Source organism: Phyllostomus discolor, chromosome 12 (genome assembly GCF_004126475.2).
Source record: "Phyllostomus discolor isolate MPI-MPIP mPhyDis1 chromosome 12, mPhyDis1.pri.v3, whole genome shotgun sequence".
NCBI lineage: Eukaryota > Metazoa > Chordata > Mammalia > Chiroptera > Phyllostomidae > Phyllostomus > Phyllostomus discolor.
The window spans coordinates 52,933,377-52,952,691 of record NC_040914.2 but is presented as its reverse complement, the minus strand read 5'-3'; the positions used below and the strand labels follow the sequence as shown (position 1 = coordinate 52,952,691).

Here is a 19,315-nt window from a genome sequence, read left to right as displayed (position 1 = left end):
TCCAGCTGCCCCGCTCACCCTGGCCTGAGTCCTGGACCAACGTTCCCTCCCCGCTCCTCCCAGGTGACAGGACACGGAAGGAGGTGCCCGAGTGCCCGGGGGCCTTTGCCAGCCAGGAGGACTGTGCCAGACGAGCCTGGGCGTCCCGGGGATGGGTCAGGGGCCTGCCATGATGCCATCTGCCACAGCAGAGCTGGGCTCCGGCTCCCCCGGGCCCAGCGGGCTCTCCTTCCCCCGTCCCACTGCGGCCGGCCGTCCCCGACCTCCTACTCTGTCCTACCCGAGGGCCGTCTGGGCCGGGAAACCACACAGAGAAGGAAGAGCAGCTCCAGCCACCCCCAGAACCCCGCAGTGTAGCCCTTAATCCATTACATTCCCAGCGATTCCCAATCACCTCTCTATTCAGGATAATACAAGGGAGGAAAAAAATCCCACAGGAACAATGAGCGTTTTCCAAAACCAAAGAAGAAAAGCATTCCAAAGTCACGGGGCCTCTTCTGGGGTATAATCAGGGCAGGAGATTTGGGGGAAGGTCGGGTTGGCTGGGGGGCGGGCATGCTGGTGAGCGCGCACACACTCTTGGAGGTTCTCAAAGGCCGTGTGCATGTCTGTGTGTGTGTAGGGGCGCATTGTGGACACCCACGCCTTTTGCACTGTCCGAGTTCTGGGTAACTGAGACTCAGGCCTCGTGCTCTCTCTTTGGCTAAAAGGCTGACAGAGAGCAAAGGCCTGGGTCTGAAGATCAGACCAGGCATTTCCTGCTCTGGGCGTGAATGCCTGAGCTGGTTAAAACGAGTTAATGCATGTACAGTGCTTCGCGCAGTGCCTGGCGGCTAGTAGATGCTCAATAAGTGGCAGCTGCTTGCTGCCACTCTGGCCATTGCTGCTAAAATGCGCGAACCCTTATGACCACCTCGGCTGCTGCGGTGATCTGAGTAGCTATCTGCTGACCGTCTGCCTCCTCCGGGTGCCGCTCCCGCTGCGCTCATTCCGCGGCCCCGGCAGCCAGCACAGCGCCCCATTCACTGGGGGTCCTCGGGCAGCGCTTCCGGGAAACGAGGCTGGAGCACCAGCAGCGCCCCTCTCCCCACAGGCCCCGGCTCCCCGACCCACACCGTGGGGGTGAAGGGCTTCCTCTGCAGAGCCAGCTTCCAGACCCCGTCTCCTGGAGGGGCAGGGACAGGCCCTCCTGCCAGGGCCCAGCGTCCCCACCCACCCTCGGCTGGCCTGGGACACACTCTGTCGCCCAATCTGTCTGCACCTGGGAGGCCCGGCACCTGAGCTGGGACGACTCTGTACCGTGGAATCAGAATTTGGTGCATAAAATACTGAATTTTACGTCTAAAGCTATCTGTCACAGATGTTTTACCTGACCCAGAGAAGGTGAGGACAGTGACGGAGGTGACTTTTAGCAGAGACGAGACATGTGTATAATGCATGAGCAAATCAGTAATCCGAGACTGGGGCTCTCCATCCACAGACTCCACGTGGGGCCCCAGCGCTCGGAGGCCCCCACCTGCTCTGCCCCCACGCTCCGGGTCACAGGGAGAGGGATGCTGGGATCTGGAATCCCACTAGGGACCAAGAGCTGCTTCCGGAGAGAATCCTCTGATGCCGTCTCCCCTCCCTCCTTTCCTTTAATTCAGCATCACCAGTGCAGCTGCATACAGATCGGTCTCACAGTCCATGCGGCTGCTCGCACATGAAGGCTTTTATATACTCTCTCCACCCACCACTTATCGGGTGCCGGGAACCTCAAGCGGAACACAGTCCCTGCCCTAGGACATCCACTTCCCACAGGAAGGGGGCCCTTGGGTCCTCAGAGTCACCCCGAGAATCAGAAAACGCCCGGGAGGAAGAGAGAGTCAGTCCTCACGGCTGCCCCGCTGCGCCCCAACCAGAGCCCGGAGAGCTCTCCGGAGGAGGGGGCGGGAGGGCTGCTGGACTGAAGAAATGCTTTCTCTGTTCAAGCTGCTTGCCCAAGGGCAAGTGCCGTATGTACAACGCTGTGAGAATCCGACTTGGGACAGTCGCCGACCCTTTCTCATCTGCAAAATAAGCCCTGGCTGGCATCGTGTGGCTGTCATCTTTGTTGGCGACCTCGATGGGAAGGCTGCCCGCCACCGAGGCCCCCGTTGGCACTGGCCAGGTTTGGGCTGGTGTACCAGCTGACCAGCCAGTGAGTGACCAGCCTGCTCTCGCATCGACAGCACTGTCTCTCTCGTCCCTGCCAGGCCGCCTGGCGTTGTCAGGACGACGCAGTCGGGTACCGAGATGGGGTCTCCCGTCGCTGTGCCCCGGGGCTCAGCGGCCTACCTTTCTCTCCTTGTCACCGTATTCGATGCCCAAAGTGTCCATGGCCCGGACAATGGCCGCCAGGGACTGGATGGTGTTGCTGTAGACGACAGGCTTGTACTGTTTCACGTCTTCTCCAGAGAAGCCATCTTCGTGGATAATCCTAGAGGAAAAGCACACAGATGACAGCTGATGAGCGCTCTGTCCTCCTGAGGCCCCGCGAGCACCAGGCAGGCAGAGCCCCGGGCCAGCCTCCCGGTGGAGCTGGCCGAGGGCTAGGTCCCATGTGGGGGCGGAATTACTGAGCTGCTGCATTAGCACCATGAGATCTGAAGGAAGACTCTACCCGAATTACTGAAAACTAATCTGAAACACAGAATGGTGGGAAAGAGAAATGCAGTGTTTTTATATTCCCTAGGTCTGCAGGAAAGAAACGCCAGTCACCGAGCCGTCAATAATACTGGAAAGCAGCTAGAACCGGAGGACACGCATTGCGTACTCCACAGATGCGGGCCATTAGCGTTTGCGAGCAGAGCTCGGGAGGGTGCAGCTGACGGCCCGCGGCACGGAGCCTGCAAAGGGAAAACACATTTTCCTTTCACGGGAGGCAGGAGGACGTGCTCAGAATGGGCCATCTTCACCTTTGACAACGGAGCAGTCGGCAAGAGGGCTCTGCCTGTTCTTCCGCCCGTGCCTGGGATCTGAGTGTCACGCCACCCTTGTTCGGGTGCGCCGGCACAGGGACACGAGGCCGAGAAGGTGACATGGCAGCTCTTGGAAGCCACGTGCTCCCTGCCCTCCCGTTCTCCGGCCCCTCTGAGATCAGGGTGAGGGCCACACATACCTGAATGTCCTTTCTCCGTGCAGGTGGTGGCCACCCCGTAAGGCTCCCTGCTAATCGGGTTCCAGACAGGAGAGGAAGCTAGAAACGGGGGTAAAGCCCAAACTTCACAAGAACCCTCTTACAGGTGGAGTGGTTAAGGAGAGCGAGGACAGATTTTGAGACTCACACCCCACGTTCGTCACCCTCTAACCAGCTGTGTGACTCCCCTGTGGTCCCATTTTTCAGTCCAAGACTGGGTTCCGGGGGAAGCATGTATGAATCCCACGTCACAGCCGAGACTGCTCTCCCCCCAACCCGAAGCCCCTTCCATTCCTTCACGGACAGGAGAAAACCACCAGCGATTTGTAAAAAAAAAAACCAGCTTCACTGAGATCCAAGTCACATCCGGTCCTCCCATTAAAGCGCGCCATCCGTTGTTTTTAGAGGTTTCAGAAGGTCAGGCAACGATCACCACAGTCTGATTTTAGGCCCTTTGTGTTGCCCCCCCCTCCCCCCCCGAGAAACCATGCACCTGTGAGCAGTGGTCCCCCTCCCCCACCCAGCAGTAAGCGACCGCGGAGCTGCATGTTGTTCTTGTAAGTTTGCCTATTCCGGGCATTCCATATGAACAGAGTCACGTGAGAGGTAGTCTATTGGGGCAAGTTTCTTTCATTCAGCACGGCGTTCTCCGGACCCACCCAGGGTGTGTCACGTATCAGCACTCTGCTTACGTTGTGGGCTACACCACACTTTCTTCACCCGTTTATCAGGTGATGGACACCAGTGGTTCCGGTCGCAACATTTGACTTGGGCCCAGGACGTGCGTCTTGTCCTGGGTTCTCTTGGCGACAGCTCGAAACGATCCCCTTGACTTTTCGTGGATTTTTGTCAGCCGGAGACAGGTTTTTGTACCCGTCTGTCGAGAAAGGACACACCCAGCCTAGATCACGGTGCTCCGCCCCAGGGAGACCCAGAAGGGACTCGCTAGCTCCCGGGTAAACAACTAGAAAGCCGGACGAGACTTATGAAATGGGCGTTTTCAGACTTTGGAGGGCGCGCAGCACAGCACTGTGGCCTGAGAGAGAAGGGAGACCAGTGTGGTGAGTCCCAGGAGGGCCCTGGCTGTCCGCCCGGGGGTGCTGACCAGGCCACAGTAGGGACAGGGAGAGCTCACGCAGTGCACAGAGCTCTTCCTGAGCTGATGAGACAGAGGCCGGAGTCCAGGAAGGCTGGGGTGGCTGGGAGTTGAGGGGTAGAGTGCCAGAGAGAAGGGGGAGTCTGAATAGGGGTCTGAACAGGGTGAGACTCCACAAGCTTGGCAAGGAGCGAGTATCAGGGAGCTTATAAGTCGAATCCTCCCCGAAGCTTACTCAAGGCTGGGTGGTGTTCACATTCTAATCATCCATCCTGAGCTCACTCTCTGTGCTGAGTGCTTTACAGGTGCCACCTCTTTCTATATTCAGATCAATTCTAGGAGATAGAAACTATTATTTCCTTTTTCCAGATGAAGAAACTGAGGCTCAGAGAGGTTAAGCCACTGACCCGAGGTCACACAGCTGGCTGAGTGTCACAGTGGCGTTCGACGCCCTGCCAGTGACCACCAGGCAGATGCTGAGAGGCGGGGCTGCTGCTCCTGGCCTGGGTCCCTACATCCAGGTTCCTCGAGAGCCCAGAGACTTCACACACACAGTGAGCATCGGAACGCTTCCTCCAGTGTCGGCCCAAGGAGTGTGAGGCAAGGACAGGCGGGGTCTGGTTGGAGGTTGGGGAGACGGCTCAGGGCAGTCTGGTCTCTTGCAATCACCCAGGGCTGAGGCCTGAAGGAGACAAGGCTAGGGTTGGGGGAGAACAAGTGGGGGAGCACGGGACACCTCAGCGACAGCCACTGGCATCTCACCCTACTGCAGCCCCGGATAAACTAATCTTCATCTACACTGTTGAGCGACAGAGGGGAAAATCAAGTCCCAGAGACATCATTCCAGCTACTGGATCCAGCCATGCCTGAAGCTGACCTGTCCTTACACTTTTGAGTGACATGAACCAAACAAGTCCTTATTTTTGTGTAAGTTAACTTGACTTTGGTTTCTGTCACTGACAACTCCTATAGAGTTATGACTGAAATATGTTTTGTACCTTGATGACAAGAGGAGTCAGAGGTCACCTCTGAGTAGATCTGCTTATTAATTTTCTGTCTCTGCCACCAGTCTGTCGGGCCTCGGAGGCCCAATGAGCACACCTTGGCTCTCCCTTCTCTGCACTACCTGGCACGGGGCTGGCTGTGGACAGTGCTCAGAGAAAGTGGGGCACACCGCGTGAGCCGGGAGTGCGTCCCTTCTCATGTGGGAACCTCTCCAGGGAACTCACTAAAGGAGGCAGGCATGTGTGTGTGTGTGCATGCGCGTGTGCGTGTCAGGGTGGGAATCCACCAGCTTCTCACGCTTGCAGAGTCGGCGTGGCAAAGGGAGGCCCAGCAGAACGCCCACCCGGAGCTCAGGGGCTCTGAGAGGCGTTCCTAGGCGCCAGACCAGAAGCACCACGAGAGGCAGCCAAGGCTACTCGGCAGGCCCGGGTGTCCAACTCTGGACGGGGGCCGCCAGCTGGACTCTGGAAACCTGGCAATGCAAAGAGGGAGATCGCAAGTGGAGATGGGGAGAGGGAGGGGGAGGGGCATCGAGCCCACCCAAGAGGGTCTGAGCTTTCTGGGAAGAGGCAACCCAGGAGAGACCCCCGGCCTCCCTGGCCTTGGCTCCTTTTGCTGCCGGGACCCTGCAGGGGGCCCGCCCAGGCTTGGGCTCCCTTTGCTCTCTGCTTCCCCCTGTCAGGCAGGACTGCATTCAGCTGCAGGGAGCCTCCCCGGGCACACTGGCCTTATATGGGCACAGAACCACAGGCTGGGGAGCTGGAAGGGACCTGGGAGGATCATCTGGCCTGGCAGCCATTCTCCCCTGAGTCACAGATGCCTCTGAGGCTGTGATGAGTGCGCCTGCACACACGCAGTTTTTCCCCGTTCCTGGGGACTCACAAACTCATAGACCCTCAGCTGCTGGGACCCGGGACTTTCCACTCCAGCTCCCGGCTGGGTTGACTGCCCCTCTTCCGCTTCCGTTTATCGGAACTTTCCCCTGCCCTGGGCCCCTCTCCATCCTCCACCACAGCCCCTTTAAGGGTCCCGATAAAGGGGGAGCTCCTGGAGCCGGACTCAGCTGTGTGACCAGGCAATGCCCTTCCCTGCTTGGTGCTTCAGCGTCCTCAGCTGTCCCGGGGAGACGGGCCCGGTAATACTAACTCTCCTCGCTGGGTCACGGGCAGGATCAAGAAGAATTAGCTCTCACGGGGAAGAGTGCCGGGCAGAGCAAGCACTTGGATCAGTTTAGCTGGTATTGCTGTATTTGGTGAGCGGGGCAGGGGAGACAGTGCTGTCGCCCGGGTGTCCTGTGTCTGCCCTCCTGAGGAGAGGAAGCGACCCAGGTGCACAGGGCGGGGAGGCTGGGGAGCCGTGGGGGCGCCCTGCCTGCCGGGAGGAGGCAGCTTGGTTCACAGCCTCGGCCACAGCCAGGAAGTGAGGCATTCTCCGGACTGGAGCAGAAAATCTGCTCATTTACCTGCTGGACATCAGAGGCCGAGGAGTGGGTGGAAAAAGCCGAATTTCCTGATTTGGGGGCTGCTTAATGAAGTCATAAAATGCATTTCTGATCATTGCTGGAGGTGCCTTCGCTGGCTGCCCAGGTTAGGGCCGGTGCTCAGGGCTGCACCCACGTAACCACCGACAATGCTCCCTGTCGTCAGGGGGACCTGGTCAGCGGCGGGGACGTGGCCTTGGAGCCACACCCCTCCCAGCAGACCCGGAAAAGAAACACCCTGGCTTGGCAGGACACATTTGTAACCCAACAGTGAACAGTGAGACGCCAGTGAGTTAATGAGCCACGTGCCAGCAACCGGGGGCTCCTCGGGGCCTGCAGAGCCCCGGGCCTGCGCAGGAGTGGAAAACGAAGACACAGGTGACAGTCTAATAGGTGTCGTGTGCAGCTACGTTTATAAAGCGATGGCTCTGTGGTGGTGCTGGCGGGAGTGGGGCCAGAAAGGCAGAAGGAGGGACAGAGAAAAAGACAGTACGTGAGGATGCTTAACAAAACATCAGTAATCACTTTTGGGTGAGGGAGAGCATTTCAGGCGGAGATGACAGCAAGTACAAAGGTCCTATGGCACCTGGTATGTTTGAGACGAGGCCGGTGAGGGAGCCAGAGACCCAGTCACACAGGGCTAATGCACTACTTATATTTTTCCTTAATATACATTGAAACAGTTACCTATTAAAATGAACAACAACAACAGAAAGTTCATCTGTGTACCTTTCCAAACCATCTTGACCTCCACCAGCGGCTCTGCTCTAAGTGCGGGTCCCGTGTGAATGACAGCCTCCCCTCCCCTTTCCTGACTTCCCCGGCCCTGACTGAGGCCTGTTCTTGGAACATGGACAGATCCCTACCCACACAGCTACGCAAAGAGAAGCAAAGGAAGCCAGCCATCATCCCACCCCCACAGGGCAGCACCGTCCGACCCACCGGTGCATATCTCAGTCCGGTCACCCGGGAGCCCTCGCGAGTGGTGTTTTTCCTGCAGTGGCCTCACACCGCATGGCTCCGTGTTGCCCAGCGGTTGTCACAGGCTGCTCGGTGTCCCTCCATCTGAACGGGCTCTGAGTTGTTCAACCAAGTCCCCATCAGTGACCAGTGGCGCTGCTTGTGGCTGGGAGCCCTTCCCAGCTTCAGAGTCAGCTGCTGGGTGGGAGGCTGCCTGACTGTGAGCCCATTTTCCCCAATGAAGACGGAAAGCTGTGCTGCGGGACAGAACAAGGCAGAGGCAGGGCGACCCTGGGCCTTACGGGCTGGGCGTGAGCGAAATGTGTGAGCACCGATGGGTTCTCTTGATTCTTTGAAAAGAAGAGAGGAAAAGATCCAATTTAAAACCCAGCTCCTGCCCTGGCTGGTGTAGCTCAGTGGATTGAGCGCGGGCTGCGTACCAAAGTGTCGCAGGTTCGATTCCCAGTCAGGGCACATGCCTGGGTTACAGGCCATGGCCCCCAGCAACCACACATTGATGTTTCTCTCTCTGTCTTTCTCCCTCCCTTCCCTCTCTAAAAAATAAATAAATAAAATCTTAAACAAACAAACAAAAAACCCCCAGCTCCTTAACTGTGGGGTGAAGGTGCACAGTAGGAGAAAAATTATCTAAAAAATAAATGAGATCCTTTAGTAATTAATACCATATTTAAAATTTGATCCTCTAATATTAGGACAATATAGAATATAAGAGCATTTTAATGTAACGGTACCGGGCAAAGCGCTCTCCGGCGGAATGGCCGGTACAAAACAGGGGGTGTGCCCTGTTGACGGTGACTTGCAGAAATCTGTTATAAAGATGCCATTTTTAATAAGGGGCAACTCGGGCCAGGAGCAAAGATGTCAGCTGCCAATTTGTCACCAGACGGAGCCGGGGGCAAGGCCGGGACTTGTGATTTCAGCACGGAGCCTCTGCCGCCTTTATCTGGAAAACAGCGTGGCCCCTGCCCTTTCCCAGGGCTCTCCTCGCCGGGGGTCAGGGGGCACATGCCAGCTCCCGTTCCATGGGGGGTGGGGGGGGGGGCGCTGCTCCCAGCGCTGCCTTCTGTGGCTCTGTGCCTTTTTCTCTCTGCAGCGGTGAGGCTGGCCCGAGTCCTGGGACCCTGGCCTTAGATGACAGACATCTATCTGCCGTGGTCTTAGAGGCAGAAGACCCAGGCTCTTTTTTTTTTTTTTTTTTTAAGATTATATTGATTTATTTTTTTGAGAGGGGAAAGGAGGGAGAAAGAGAGGGAGAGTAACATGGATGCAAGAGAGAAACACTGACTGGTTGCTTCTCGCATGTCCCCTTACCGGGGACCAGGCCTGCAACCCAGGCGTGTGCCCTGACTGGGAATTGAACCGGTGCCCTTTCTATTCACAGGCCGGCACTCAATCCACCGAGCCACACCAGCCAGGACAGAAGACCCCGGTTCTTATGCAGCCCAGCCACAGACAGGCATCGCAACCCCATGTGAAGTGGGCAGCAGAAGGCCCCAGAGAGCCGGGCCTCTGGTCAGCCCTCCTCTGGTCAACACCATGGGCCACACCTGGGATCCCCCTCAGGGTTACTGGAAACCCTTCAAGGCAGCCCTGCCAGTCCCCTAAGAGGAGACCCTTGGTCTCGTCATCCACCCGCAGATTCCAGGCACTGGCCCTTCCCATGCCGTGTTTTTAGGAAACACGGCCACTTCCTGAGGCAGCTTACACCCCAGTTGTGCCACTCAGGAGACCCGGGGGTCTGGTCCTGGCCCCCCCACTGACCAGCGGGCGTGAGCTCGGACGAGTGGCCGGGACTCTGCAGTCGCTTCCTGTGTGTGTTGCCCCAGCCTCCTGGACAGGTCAGGTGTCGGCTCTGGACGTGGGCTGTGTCAGCTTCCTGCGGTCACCCCGTTTCACAGCCTAGGCAAGCTTTGTGGTCCTCTCCATGTCATTACCAAACGTTGCCTTTGGATATGACAGCTCACAAAACATGGCACAAACAATGAGAGGGGCTGTTGGCAGACAAGGATTCTGAAGTAAAGACCTGCCTACCTCAATGAGTTCACACTTTGCTCACAGGTCACCTCCTCAGGCCACTCTGGCTGGAGGAAGTCCCCTGCAGCCCTGGCCTGGGAACTCAGCTGGTTAGAGCATCAACCTGATAGGGCAAGGTTTTGGGTTCGATCCCTGGTCAGGGCATGTATGAAAATCAACCAATGGCCGTGGCTGGCATAGCTCAGTGGATTGAGAGCAGGCTGCAAACCAAAGCATCACAGGTTTGATTCCCAGTCAGGGCACGTGGCTGGGTTGCAGGCCACGGCCCCCAGCAACTGCACATTGATGTTTCTCGCTCTTTCTCTCTTTCTCCCTCCCTTCCCTCTCTAAAAATAACTAAATAAAATCTTAAAAAAAGAAAACCAACCAATGGATGCATAAATAAGTGAAACGACAAATCTATGTTTCTCTCTCTCTCTCCCACTCCCTCTCCCTCTCTAAGATCAATGAAATAAAAATTAAAAAAAGAAAAGGAGGGCCTTGCCTCCGCCATCCCTTGTCTTTATCCTGCCTTGTTTCCTTTATAACATGTGCCACCGTCTAATACACACACGTGCCTGTGCTGTGCCCGTCTCCCCACACGCCAGGGAGTCCATGGGGGCAGGGCCCTTGCTGCCCCGTTCACTGCCCACGGCGCCCTCGGCAGTGCCTGGCGCCCGGCGAGTGGTCAGTGGGTATTGGTTGAATGGCTGAATCAAACAGGCAACCACTCAGCGCTAAAATGATGGCTCTGCATACGCTCCTTCCTGTGCAGGTAGGCAGGGAAAGGAGGGACATCCCCCACTTTCCACTGCGGGCCAGGAGGGACATCCCCCAACTCACCGCCGTCACCTCACCCCTGGCAGCCAGAGCGGTCTCCCCCTCAGGGTGCCTTCCCCTTAGGGCCCAGGACCGTGCCCCTTTCCCAGGGGTATTAACTAGGATCACGCCCGCCCCCCCCTTTGCCGGTGTGGGTTCGCCCCTTCAACCCTAACATGTCGGTGCTCACGGGGTTTCTCAGGGTGAGCACAGACAGCCGCCTTTGGTCGCCCGTTCCGCACTCACTTCTGGGAAAATCCAGAAGCTGTTCTTTGAAACCCAACTGTTACGCTCATCGGTTATATTGCAGAGACGTGGCAGAGAGCTTTATGGCTTCCTGGCCCTTTTCACGGCGCCTTATGTGAAGGCATGAGCTTCCATTAAACACAGTAAACACCTGTGAGTGAGGCAGATTGGTTCAATGTCGATTTTACGGCCTAAATCTAAGGAACATTCCGCTTTCCCATTTGCCTGGTTAGGGGAGCTGTGAGATGGCCCCTTCTGCTGCTGCCGACATAATGAAATGAAGCATTCCTTTTAGAACATTATGTTGAATATATGGACAGCAGTATCCATCGGGGGGCAGTTGGCGCGGCTTTTTATTAGCTTCCGTGCAGAACGCGCAGGCGAGGCTGCAGGGCTCTGCTCATCTCGTTCGGGCCTCGGGAGGAAGAAACCCCCCCCCCCCCCCGCCTCCCCGCCTCCCCGCCCACCGGGTGTTTGTGCATCATTTATGTTCTGCGCTCGTTAGCCCCTGCGTGCGCTCTCATGCACACAGGAAAGACAGAAAGGGCCACGGGAGCCTGCCGTCTCGGGTGGACAGCTCACGGGCAAGGCGTCCACTGACCCGAGAGCCGCCGGAAACGCCTCCCTTTCCCACACCAGGGGCACAAGTGCAGAAGGCTCTGCCACCTGAGCAGACCCGGTGGGGACTCTGACAGTCCGTGGGAGGGCTCCTCCCTGGGCCCCTCCTGGCTCCCTCACCACTCACTGTGGGGGCCAGTGGTGACTCACTGCACAACACGCCTGGGAGCGAGGAGGAGCTTCGCGAACGGCAAATGGGGGTTGGAGTGGACATCTGCTGTTTTCGCTTGCCCGGCTCCTATTCTCCCTTGCTTTGGAGTGCCACCCTGCCTCCCACTTCGGGGACTTTCTCTGTCCGTAGCCTAAGTTCCAAGGGTGAGCCCCTGACCCGCTCCTGGCCAGTCAGTGCGGCACACACCTGGATCCAGCCATGCCTGAAGCCACTATATCACTAGGCTGCTCAGGTACATGAGCCAATGTGTTTCCTTTTGTGCTTCAGTCATTCTGGGGCAGGTTCTTGTTCTTTAGCAAGGGGGGGTTTTGATGACTACAGAGGTACTGGACCAGCCGCGTGGCCTTGCTGACCAGAAAGGGGGTGTCTGGTTACTGTGTCACATCTGAGGGTCCTGGGAGCTACAACCCTGCAGGAGAGCACCTGCTCCAACCCCACTTTACAGCGCTGGGTCAGGCTGGGGGGCTTTTTCTCTCATAGGCTTTTCAGGGACCAGTGACCCCAAAGCCTTGTCTGCTGCCCTCGGCCCTCAGCAAAGCCTCAGGGACGTCACTCCCCTTGCTTCTCTTCTAGACGACACAGGTGTCCTAGAAAGGCTTTCAACAGACTCTTAGTTTTCCCCGGCTGGTTCTTTTCAAATGAGGACTTGGTTTTCTTTTTTTTTACCTGTGACTGGGCAGGGACAGACACCAAAACACCACCACCGACCTCCAGAGACAAGGGGACATGAAAAGAAACCCCCGTTCCTGGGGTCAGACCACGTGGCACACGTACACACGCACACGCACACAGTGGACAGCCTTGAGACCTGCCCACGAGCCCCACCAGCACTGCCCCCTGATGGTGGACCGTTCTGGGTGAGCGTTTGTTCTGAAACAAAGGGGTGTGCGTACACGCGCGTGTGCGCGCACACACACACACACACCTTTCTCCGCTCCCTGCTGAGCAGAGTGCGAGGCAGAAGGCACAGATCACCGACATGGGGCTCCTTGGGGAGATCACATTTCTCATGCCCTCTGCTGGGGGGGTGGGGGCGGAAATTCTTGTGGAATGGTCTGCCAAAAGCTAGCCCGAGTCCACATTCCTCTCCAGGGGAACGCGTGCCTCCCCCAAACCGAACAGCAGGGGTCGGCTGCCGCATTGGCTTCTTCGGACTTGAGTCAGACAAAGAGGGCCACGTGTGCCCCCGGGCAGGCCCCTGGACCTCTCGGTCGGCGCCGCGGGAGCCGCATTCTCCTGGGTCCCTCTGCGTCATCCCTTTGTGCGGGCTTTGAAAGAGAGCGAGGGAGGATTCCAGGTGAGGGCATGTCTTGCCAGACCTGGAGAAATACGGTCACGGAGACACGGCGAAACCCGGCCCGGCCGGCCCTCCCGCCCCGAAGCGGCCCAGAAAGGATGCAGGCTCCGTGCGGTGGATTTAAATAGCCCCGCCGCGGCCTCCTGGGTTTCCCACCCCGGCCTTTCAAGCCGATGGCAGCTCCTCATTAATAACCGCTACGCTATGGTCGCGGCCCAAAAAAGAGAGCCCGTGAAGATCACTTTGTGGGCTTCGGCATCGATCGCCCTCTCTGGGGATGGTGGGGTGGGCAGCGTGTGCTGCTCCTGGCCAAGGCGTCCACTCCAGCTCTGGGGGCCGGGAGCAGATCTGCCCCTTTGGGCTTATTTTTGCCACCAGCGGGGTCGGCACGCAGGGGTCGGGGCTCAGTTGATGGCTCTGCGGCTCCGCACACACAGTGCCGGGTCCCACACCGTGGCCATGGTGGGGGGGGGGGGCCGCTCTGGCCCAGTGGCTGGCAGCGGAGGGGTTCTCAGTGCTCGGAGCCCGCAGCTGGCTCACACTGGTGAGAAGCCGTCCAAGGAGGGCGGGCCGCTCCGGCCGCCACCCTCGGAATCTGCCTCTCGGCCAGGCCCTCCTCCTCATTACGGTTTCAGGGTGAAGGCCAAAGGACAATGCATGGTGCCTGTTGTCCAAGCCGCCTCTGATCCACGCTGCTCAGCCACCGCCTCCGCCCCCGCCCCCGCCATGGGGTTGGGGGCTGGGGGAGACTCGTGAGGACCAGCACCCGCAGTGCCCATGGGTGCCAGCTCCATGCTGAGGCCTCCACGGACACTAATGTGTTGAGTCCTCCTGACAACACGTGGACCCACCTCCCGGCCTCCAGCCTTAGTTAACAGCTGTGTGAGTGTCCATGCTAGCTCCGTGTCAAAGGAGTCTGGCTGCTAGAGAAGTTAGCGAGCTTCCCCAAGGTCATGCAGCAAGGAGACGCAAACATTCCCAAGAGCCCAGGCTCCTGACCGCCCGATGGGCAGCCCTCCGATCACAGTTGCCAAGGAAAACCGGTGGCTGCAAGCGCAGTCGGAGGAAGGAGCCCAGGCTGGCCAGAAGCAAAACCTCTGCCCCACGGGACAGGAGGAGAGAGGCATTCCCACCTTAGAAGGGGGCCAGGTTTCCACTGCCACCCCGGGCCCTCACATGGGGGCTCTTTACCCCTCTTTAAACACGTTTCCAGTGTCACAGTTCAGTCCTCACCCAATGAACTCGCTGCCCTGCCCTTCTGCTGAGTACCCGGCACTGTGTCTGCCCCACTCCCCTCTCTACCTGCTTGAACGCATAATCCAGCTCAGATTCCTGTGCGGGGAGCCAGCCACGTGGTTGCTGGAGGAGCGAGCAGTGCGTGAGCGGATGAAGTCTGTCCTGGGAGACCCTGACACTGCCACGTGCCCCCATCGCTGGACAGTCCGGCTGCCCATCACCAGAGCTCACTGCTGGGACACCAGTCCTGAGTCATCTCCGCTCTGTGCTCCAGCACGCTCGCTGACCAGGACGGCCTGGGCGTGGGGGCCCGTTAGGGACCAGCGAAGATGGTGGGAGGGGGCAGAGAATACACACAGCTTTTCAGCATCCAACGTGGACACCAGCTGGGCCCCTGAGAATGGCACTCAGCCCGATGACACTCCCCAACACGAGCTAGGTGCAAGGAGCACGGCCTTTGCTTCTTCGGTATAGATCATGCTCCCCAACAAGGAGGCGTGAGAGGCTGACCATGTACTTGTCCAATTTCAGTTGTGTGGTCCCCACAACGGACGGGCCTCCCTGAGGAGCTGCCCATGCCCTCGGAGACCAGGCTGCCTTCCTGCACCAGCTCCAGCAGGGGCTGGCGGACTCACACTGATCACAAAGCCCCCCGGGCTCTGGAGCTGGCCGTGCAAGCGCGGTCCCAAGCCTATGGCCACACTCCGAGGTTCGGGTAACGGGCCCTCTGAAGCCAGGCCTGTGCCCGGCTGCACTTGCCACCACCACCAAAGCTCTGGGCGAGGAGCAACTGGACAGCAACATCCACATCCAAGTGAGAAGTACGGACGGGGCTCCGGAGGCCACAGATGCAAGGGGCAGCCCTGTCCAGCCTCGGGCTGGGCCCCTACCACAGCAGGCCCGGGTTCCTGATTTCTCTGGAAGGAGATGACAGCGCTGCCCCTGCATCCTCAGCGCCCCCTGCAGGCCTGGGATGGGGAGGGGCAGCCCAGAGGCCGGCCGTGGGCATGTCAGGACTGGTATGTGGGAGCCTCGGATGCCAGCCCACCCAGGGAGCTGCGGGGATGTGGCGCGGGGTCTCCCCGGATAGCGAGTCCTGGGGCTTCAGAAATATCAACGCTGCCACTGCGTTCGTGGATGGAATCCAGGTGAGAAAGCTGAGCGAGGCCGCCTGCCATCGCCGTGCACCGCAGAGACGTGGCGGGGGGCCTTCTCGCCCGGCTGCTGCGCCCCTGCCCTCAGCGGTGGTGACGACGCCCAGCACTCCCGCGGCGCTTTTCCAGGCGTTGTCACAGATGGTATTTGAACAGTAACGGTGACCATTACCCGGTGATTAAACATTAACTTTGTGCTCGGCATTTATGTGTATTTTCCCACTTAATCCTCATCACAGACCTCAGGGATGCTTCACGGAGCGGTCCCCATTCTACAGATGGGAGTGCCAGGGCTCCGGGAGGTCAGCCACCTGCTCAGTCGGTGTCTAGGAGCTGGTAAAGCAGCAGGACTGGGGACCAGAGCAGGGTCCCCTCCAAAACTCCCATCTCAGCAGCCCCGGTAGTGGCCCCATTTTACAGAAACGGGGGACGTACGAGAAGCAGAGGGACCGGCCGGCTCCCCGGCCCGGAGCAGAGGCTGCAAACTGCAGCCTGGAACCGGGCCAGGCAGGGAGATGTGTTGTTTGGCCTGTAGTAGTCCTGAGGTTTCTGTTGAGTTTTATTATATTTTTTTATGGGAGCAAATGTTTACAGATCAGGAGAATTCTCACAAAAAGACACTGCTCTCCTCCTGAAGAAATCAGATGTGCTGATCTGCCTTCCTGATTGGCTGTCGGCTGTGGGCGGGGTCAGCGCTCTCCAGTGACCCGCAGTCCCCCGCCCCCAGTCCACTGCCCGCTGGGCCTGCCTGCACTGCGGCCCCTTTGGAGAGCTGGTGAGTGGCCCTGGCCCCATGTCCTTGGGAAAAGAAGCATTTCCAGCACGCCGGCAGGAGAGAAGAATGCTATACTAATGACAGATTTTTTTTGTTGTTGTCCTAATAAAGGACCGTAGCCAGGAATCTGATAGGCCCGGGGAATCTGGAACATTCGGCGTCAGCAGTGGTCTGACTGGTGTGACAGGCCCAGCTCGCTTCTGTCTCTTTTGCGGCCTTGGGGGGAGGACACCCCATGCCCCCAGGACCCGACAGGTTCCAGGGCGGACCAGGAGGCTCTGCACAGCTGCGAGCTTGGCCGGAGTCCACGCGTGCACTTAAGGGCTGCTCGGTCAGACGCATGGAACTCTAATGACAATCACGTGGCCGCGGCTGCCGAGAAGTGGCCTCGGAGTGACGGGAAGCGAACCTATCGAGGGAGCCAGTTCAAAGGCACTTGGCTGACGAGTGGGAAAGGGTCCTGCGCGGTAGCTGGCGATGCGGGAGCAATCCAGTCTCTGAACAGTGGAGAACCCCTGGGGCCAGGCCTGGGCCCGCCTCCTCCCCGTCGCCCCAGAGGCACGCGAGGCCCTGCAGACTCCGTGGGCCCCTCACTGGGCTACTGATCTTCCCTCCAGGCCCCCTCCTGCCAGAGTCCCCACCCTGCTAACGACACACCCTGTTGCCCACCAGAGACTCTGAGCACGGTGCCTGCTCTCTCCTTTTCGTTGAAAGGGCAGCTCATGAGTGTTAAGGGGCTGCCGGAGACGAGACCTGAAGGGGGGCCGAACAAGGAACATCCCCACTGTAGGGCTCAGTGTTGTCAAACTCTGTCCTCGTCGCTGCCGAAAAGCATCTCAGGGGACGTTGGCAGTGACCAGCCTACACGGTGAGGGACCTCGAAGCGTGATTCTGGGATCGCACCCAGTGTTCGCTTCATCTGATGCTCAGATTCAAGCAGACAACAGAGTGAAGGGGGCTTTGGGGGCTGGAGGGACGTTAGGACCTCTGGGCACCAGTCACAGCAACAGCCTGTCCAGAGGAAGGGAAGGGCAGGGGGTTGCCAGTCTCAGGCGACCCAACGGCCACCGAGACTGGGAATGACAGGGGATAGCAGCCGGAAAGTGACGACCTTCTCTCTAATCTGTCCGTCTGTCCTGAATCAGAACTGCCAAGGCCAACAGACAGATGCGGGTACACATGGGAATCTGATGGAGACAACTGGTGTGGGCATCTTTCCCTTTTACCCGGAGACCAGCATAAGAGAGCGCTGGGGCAAGGATCAAGAGCTGCAGATATTGGGCAGAATCTGGCCAAGGGAGACCTGTGCGCCCCAGGGGCACGGGGAGTTTGAAACTGGCTTTGCCTGACCGGCCCAAGTCTACCTGAACCCCAGCAGGTCAAAAAAGTAACTGAGTAAGTGGGCTGTATTCTTCCTGCCCCTACGGCTGAAAGCAAACAGAGAGGCCGGGGAGAGAAGATTCCAGCAGCAGACTGGCCGCTCACCTGCCCCAACACCACTGCCCCGGGGGGAGGAGGCAGCTCCCCTCCTGTCCGCTCCACTCCACAGCAGAAGGCTGCCGCTCCGGACTCCGCAACCGCGGGGCCGGCGAAGAACCAAGCACACTCGCCATGTGCTTCGGAAGGGGCGCCCAGCAGAAGCCCCCACGCCTGGTGAAGCAGCGCCGCTCCAGGGGACAGATGACGAGTCAACCAGAGTGCGCCCTAGAGCCATTCCGGACAGAGAGGAAGGACTTTCTGCAGATCCGGACACAGTCCTCCCAACTCCAGGAGGTGAGTCAGTGCTGAGATGTGCGTTCGCGGCCTGGGAGACCCAACGAGGAGACTGTCTCCAGGTACAGAGGAAAAACATACACAGGGACGGTTCACGAGAGGGGAGAGGAGAGAGAGCTGGAGGGCAGGGCCAGGGAGATCGAGCTGGAGAACACGGGCGTTTCGGGAGGAGAGAACGGAGCCGGTAAGCAAATAACACATAGAAGACCCCCGTCTACAGGCTGAGAGGGCTCGCAAAGTCCCAGGAACAACAAAAAGAAACATACACACCGGTTACCCTGGTAAAGTTCTTCATTTGAGTTTCAACACAAAACTTAAAAATCCCCCAGACGTAAAGAACACACTACCTGTAAGAAGAAACAGAAATTGGGCTGACATTGAACTTCTCCTCTGAAACACTACACGCTCAGGGAGAGAGCGAACGCGGTCCACAGATGACTCAGCAGAGAGCGCCAAAGGCCCCCCAAATTCAGTGAGATTCAATTTCTCACTAAAAAAACAGAGAATGTCAGATTGGGTTACAAAGTTAACACAAAAACCCAAACCGAGGGACATGTTTCTAAGAAAACCAATGAAAATAAAGGCAGGTAGAAATGTCGAAGGTGAATGTACAGGCCAACAGATACCAGGAAATGTCCATCAGCGTTCAGGGCAGCAGGTACCTGGAGGGACACAAGGCTTCACGGGGTTGACCGCCCACACGCCCCACCTACGGAAGATGCTCGGAGCAGCCAGCAAACAACGGGTGCTCCCGGACGGAGACCTCAGCGTGCCGGGAAACGCACGGCTCAGGCGACCGGGAGAGGTACAGGAGCCAGCTCGCACCCCTGCCCTCCTCCCTGCCTCCTAAACTCAGATGGAGAACGGGGTCAGGGGACTCTCTCCGGACGCGAGCCTTCAATAAGGACTCTGAAAATAGGGGGGCCATCCTACAAGACCAATTCCAGCCGCACCCCAAAGCTAAAAATCTTGAATTATCCTAACACAATCAAGGAGGAGAAGAGGAGGGTGGACGTGTTCCGAGGTCTCATCTTAAGTAGGGGGCGGGGAACGACTCCCCAGGGTCTCATCCCACTGAAGTAGGCGAAAGCAGGGAGGAAACGGCGCCGATTGGAGGGGGGAACAGTTCCTCTGTGTTATCTTGTTTTCAAGTAATAGTAGAGCAATATGTATTTGATTATGAATTAAGGGAAAAGGAATGTAACCTTTAGTAAGATGGAAAAGGAGAGAAGTTCCAAATTGGCATGGGAAAAAAAAAAGAGAAATGCAAAGCAACTACATCAAACCAGCACAAACAAGAGGAAAGAAAAACAGAAATAATAGTGGAAGGAAATTAAAAACATACCATCAGATGGAAGAAATAAAATCAAGTATTATCAGTTAATAGATTAAATTTCTCACTAACAAAAAAAGAAGACGTCAGATTGGGTTAAAAAAATTAAAACAAAAACCCACACCGAGGGACATGTTCATAAGAAAACTAATTGAAATAA

General features: G+C 57.8%; 1 protein-coding gene across 4 annotated transcripts in view; it reads right to left on the bottom strand.

Annotated features, from left to right (window-relative positions):
- Positions 1 to 19,315, bottom strand: part of GNAO1 (G protein subunit alpha o1) — a 128,265-nt gene that overhangs the window by 51,319 nt on the left and 57,631 nt on the right. For all 4 annotated transcript variants that reach the window (XM_028501919.2, XM_036011863.1, XM_028501920.2 and 1 more), the window contains exon 3: positions 2,317 to 2,458. In XM_028501919.2, the coding sequence (XP_028357720.1) occupies positions 2,317 to 2,458 (142 nt within the window). The remainder of the gene's footprint in view (positions 1 to 2,316; positions 2,459 to 19,315) is intronic.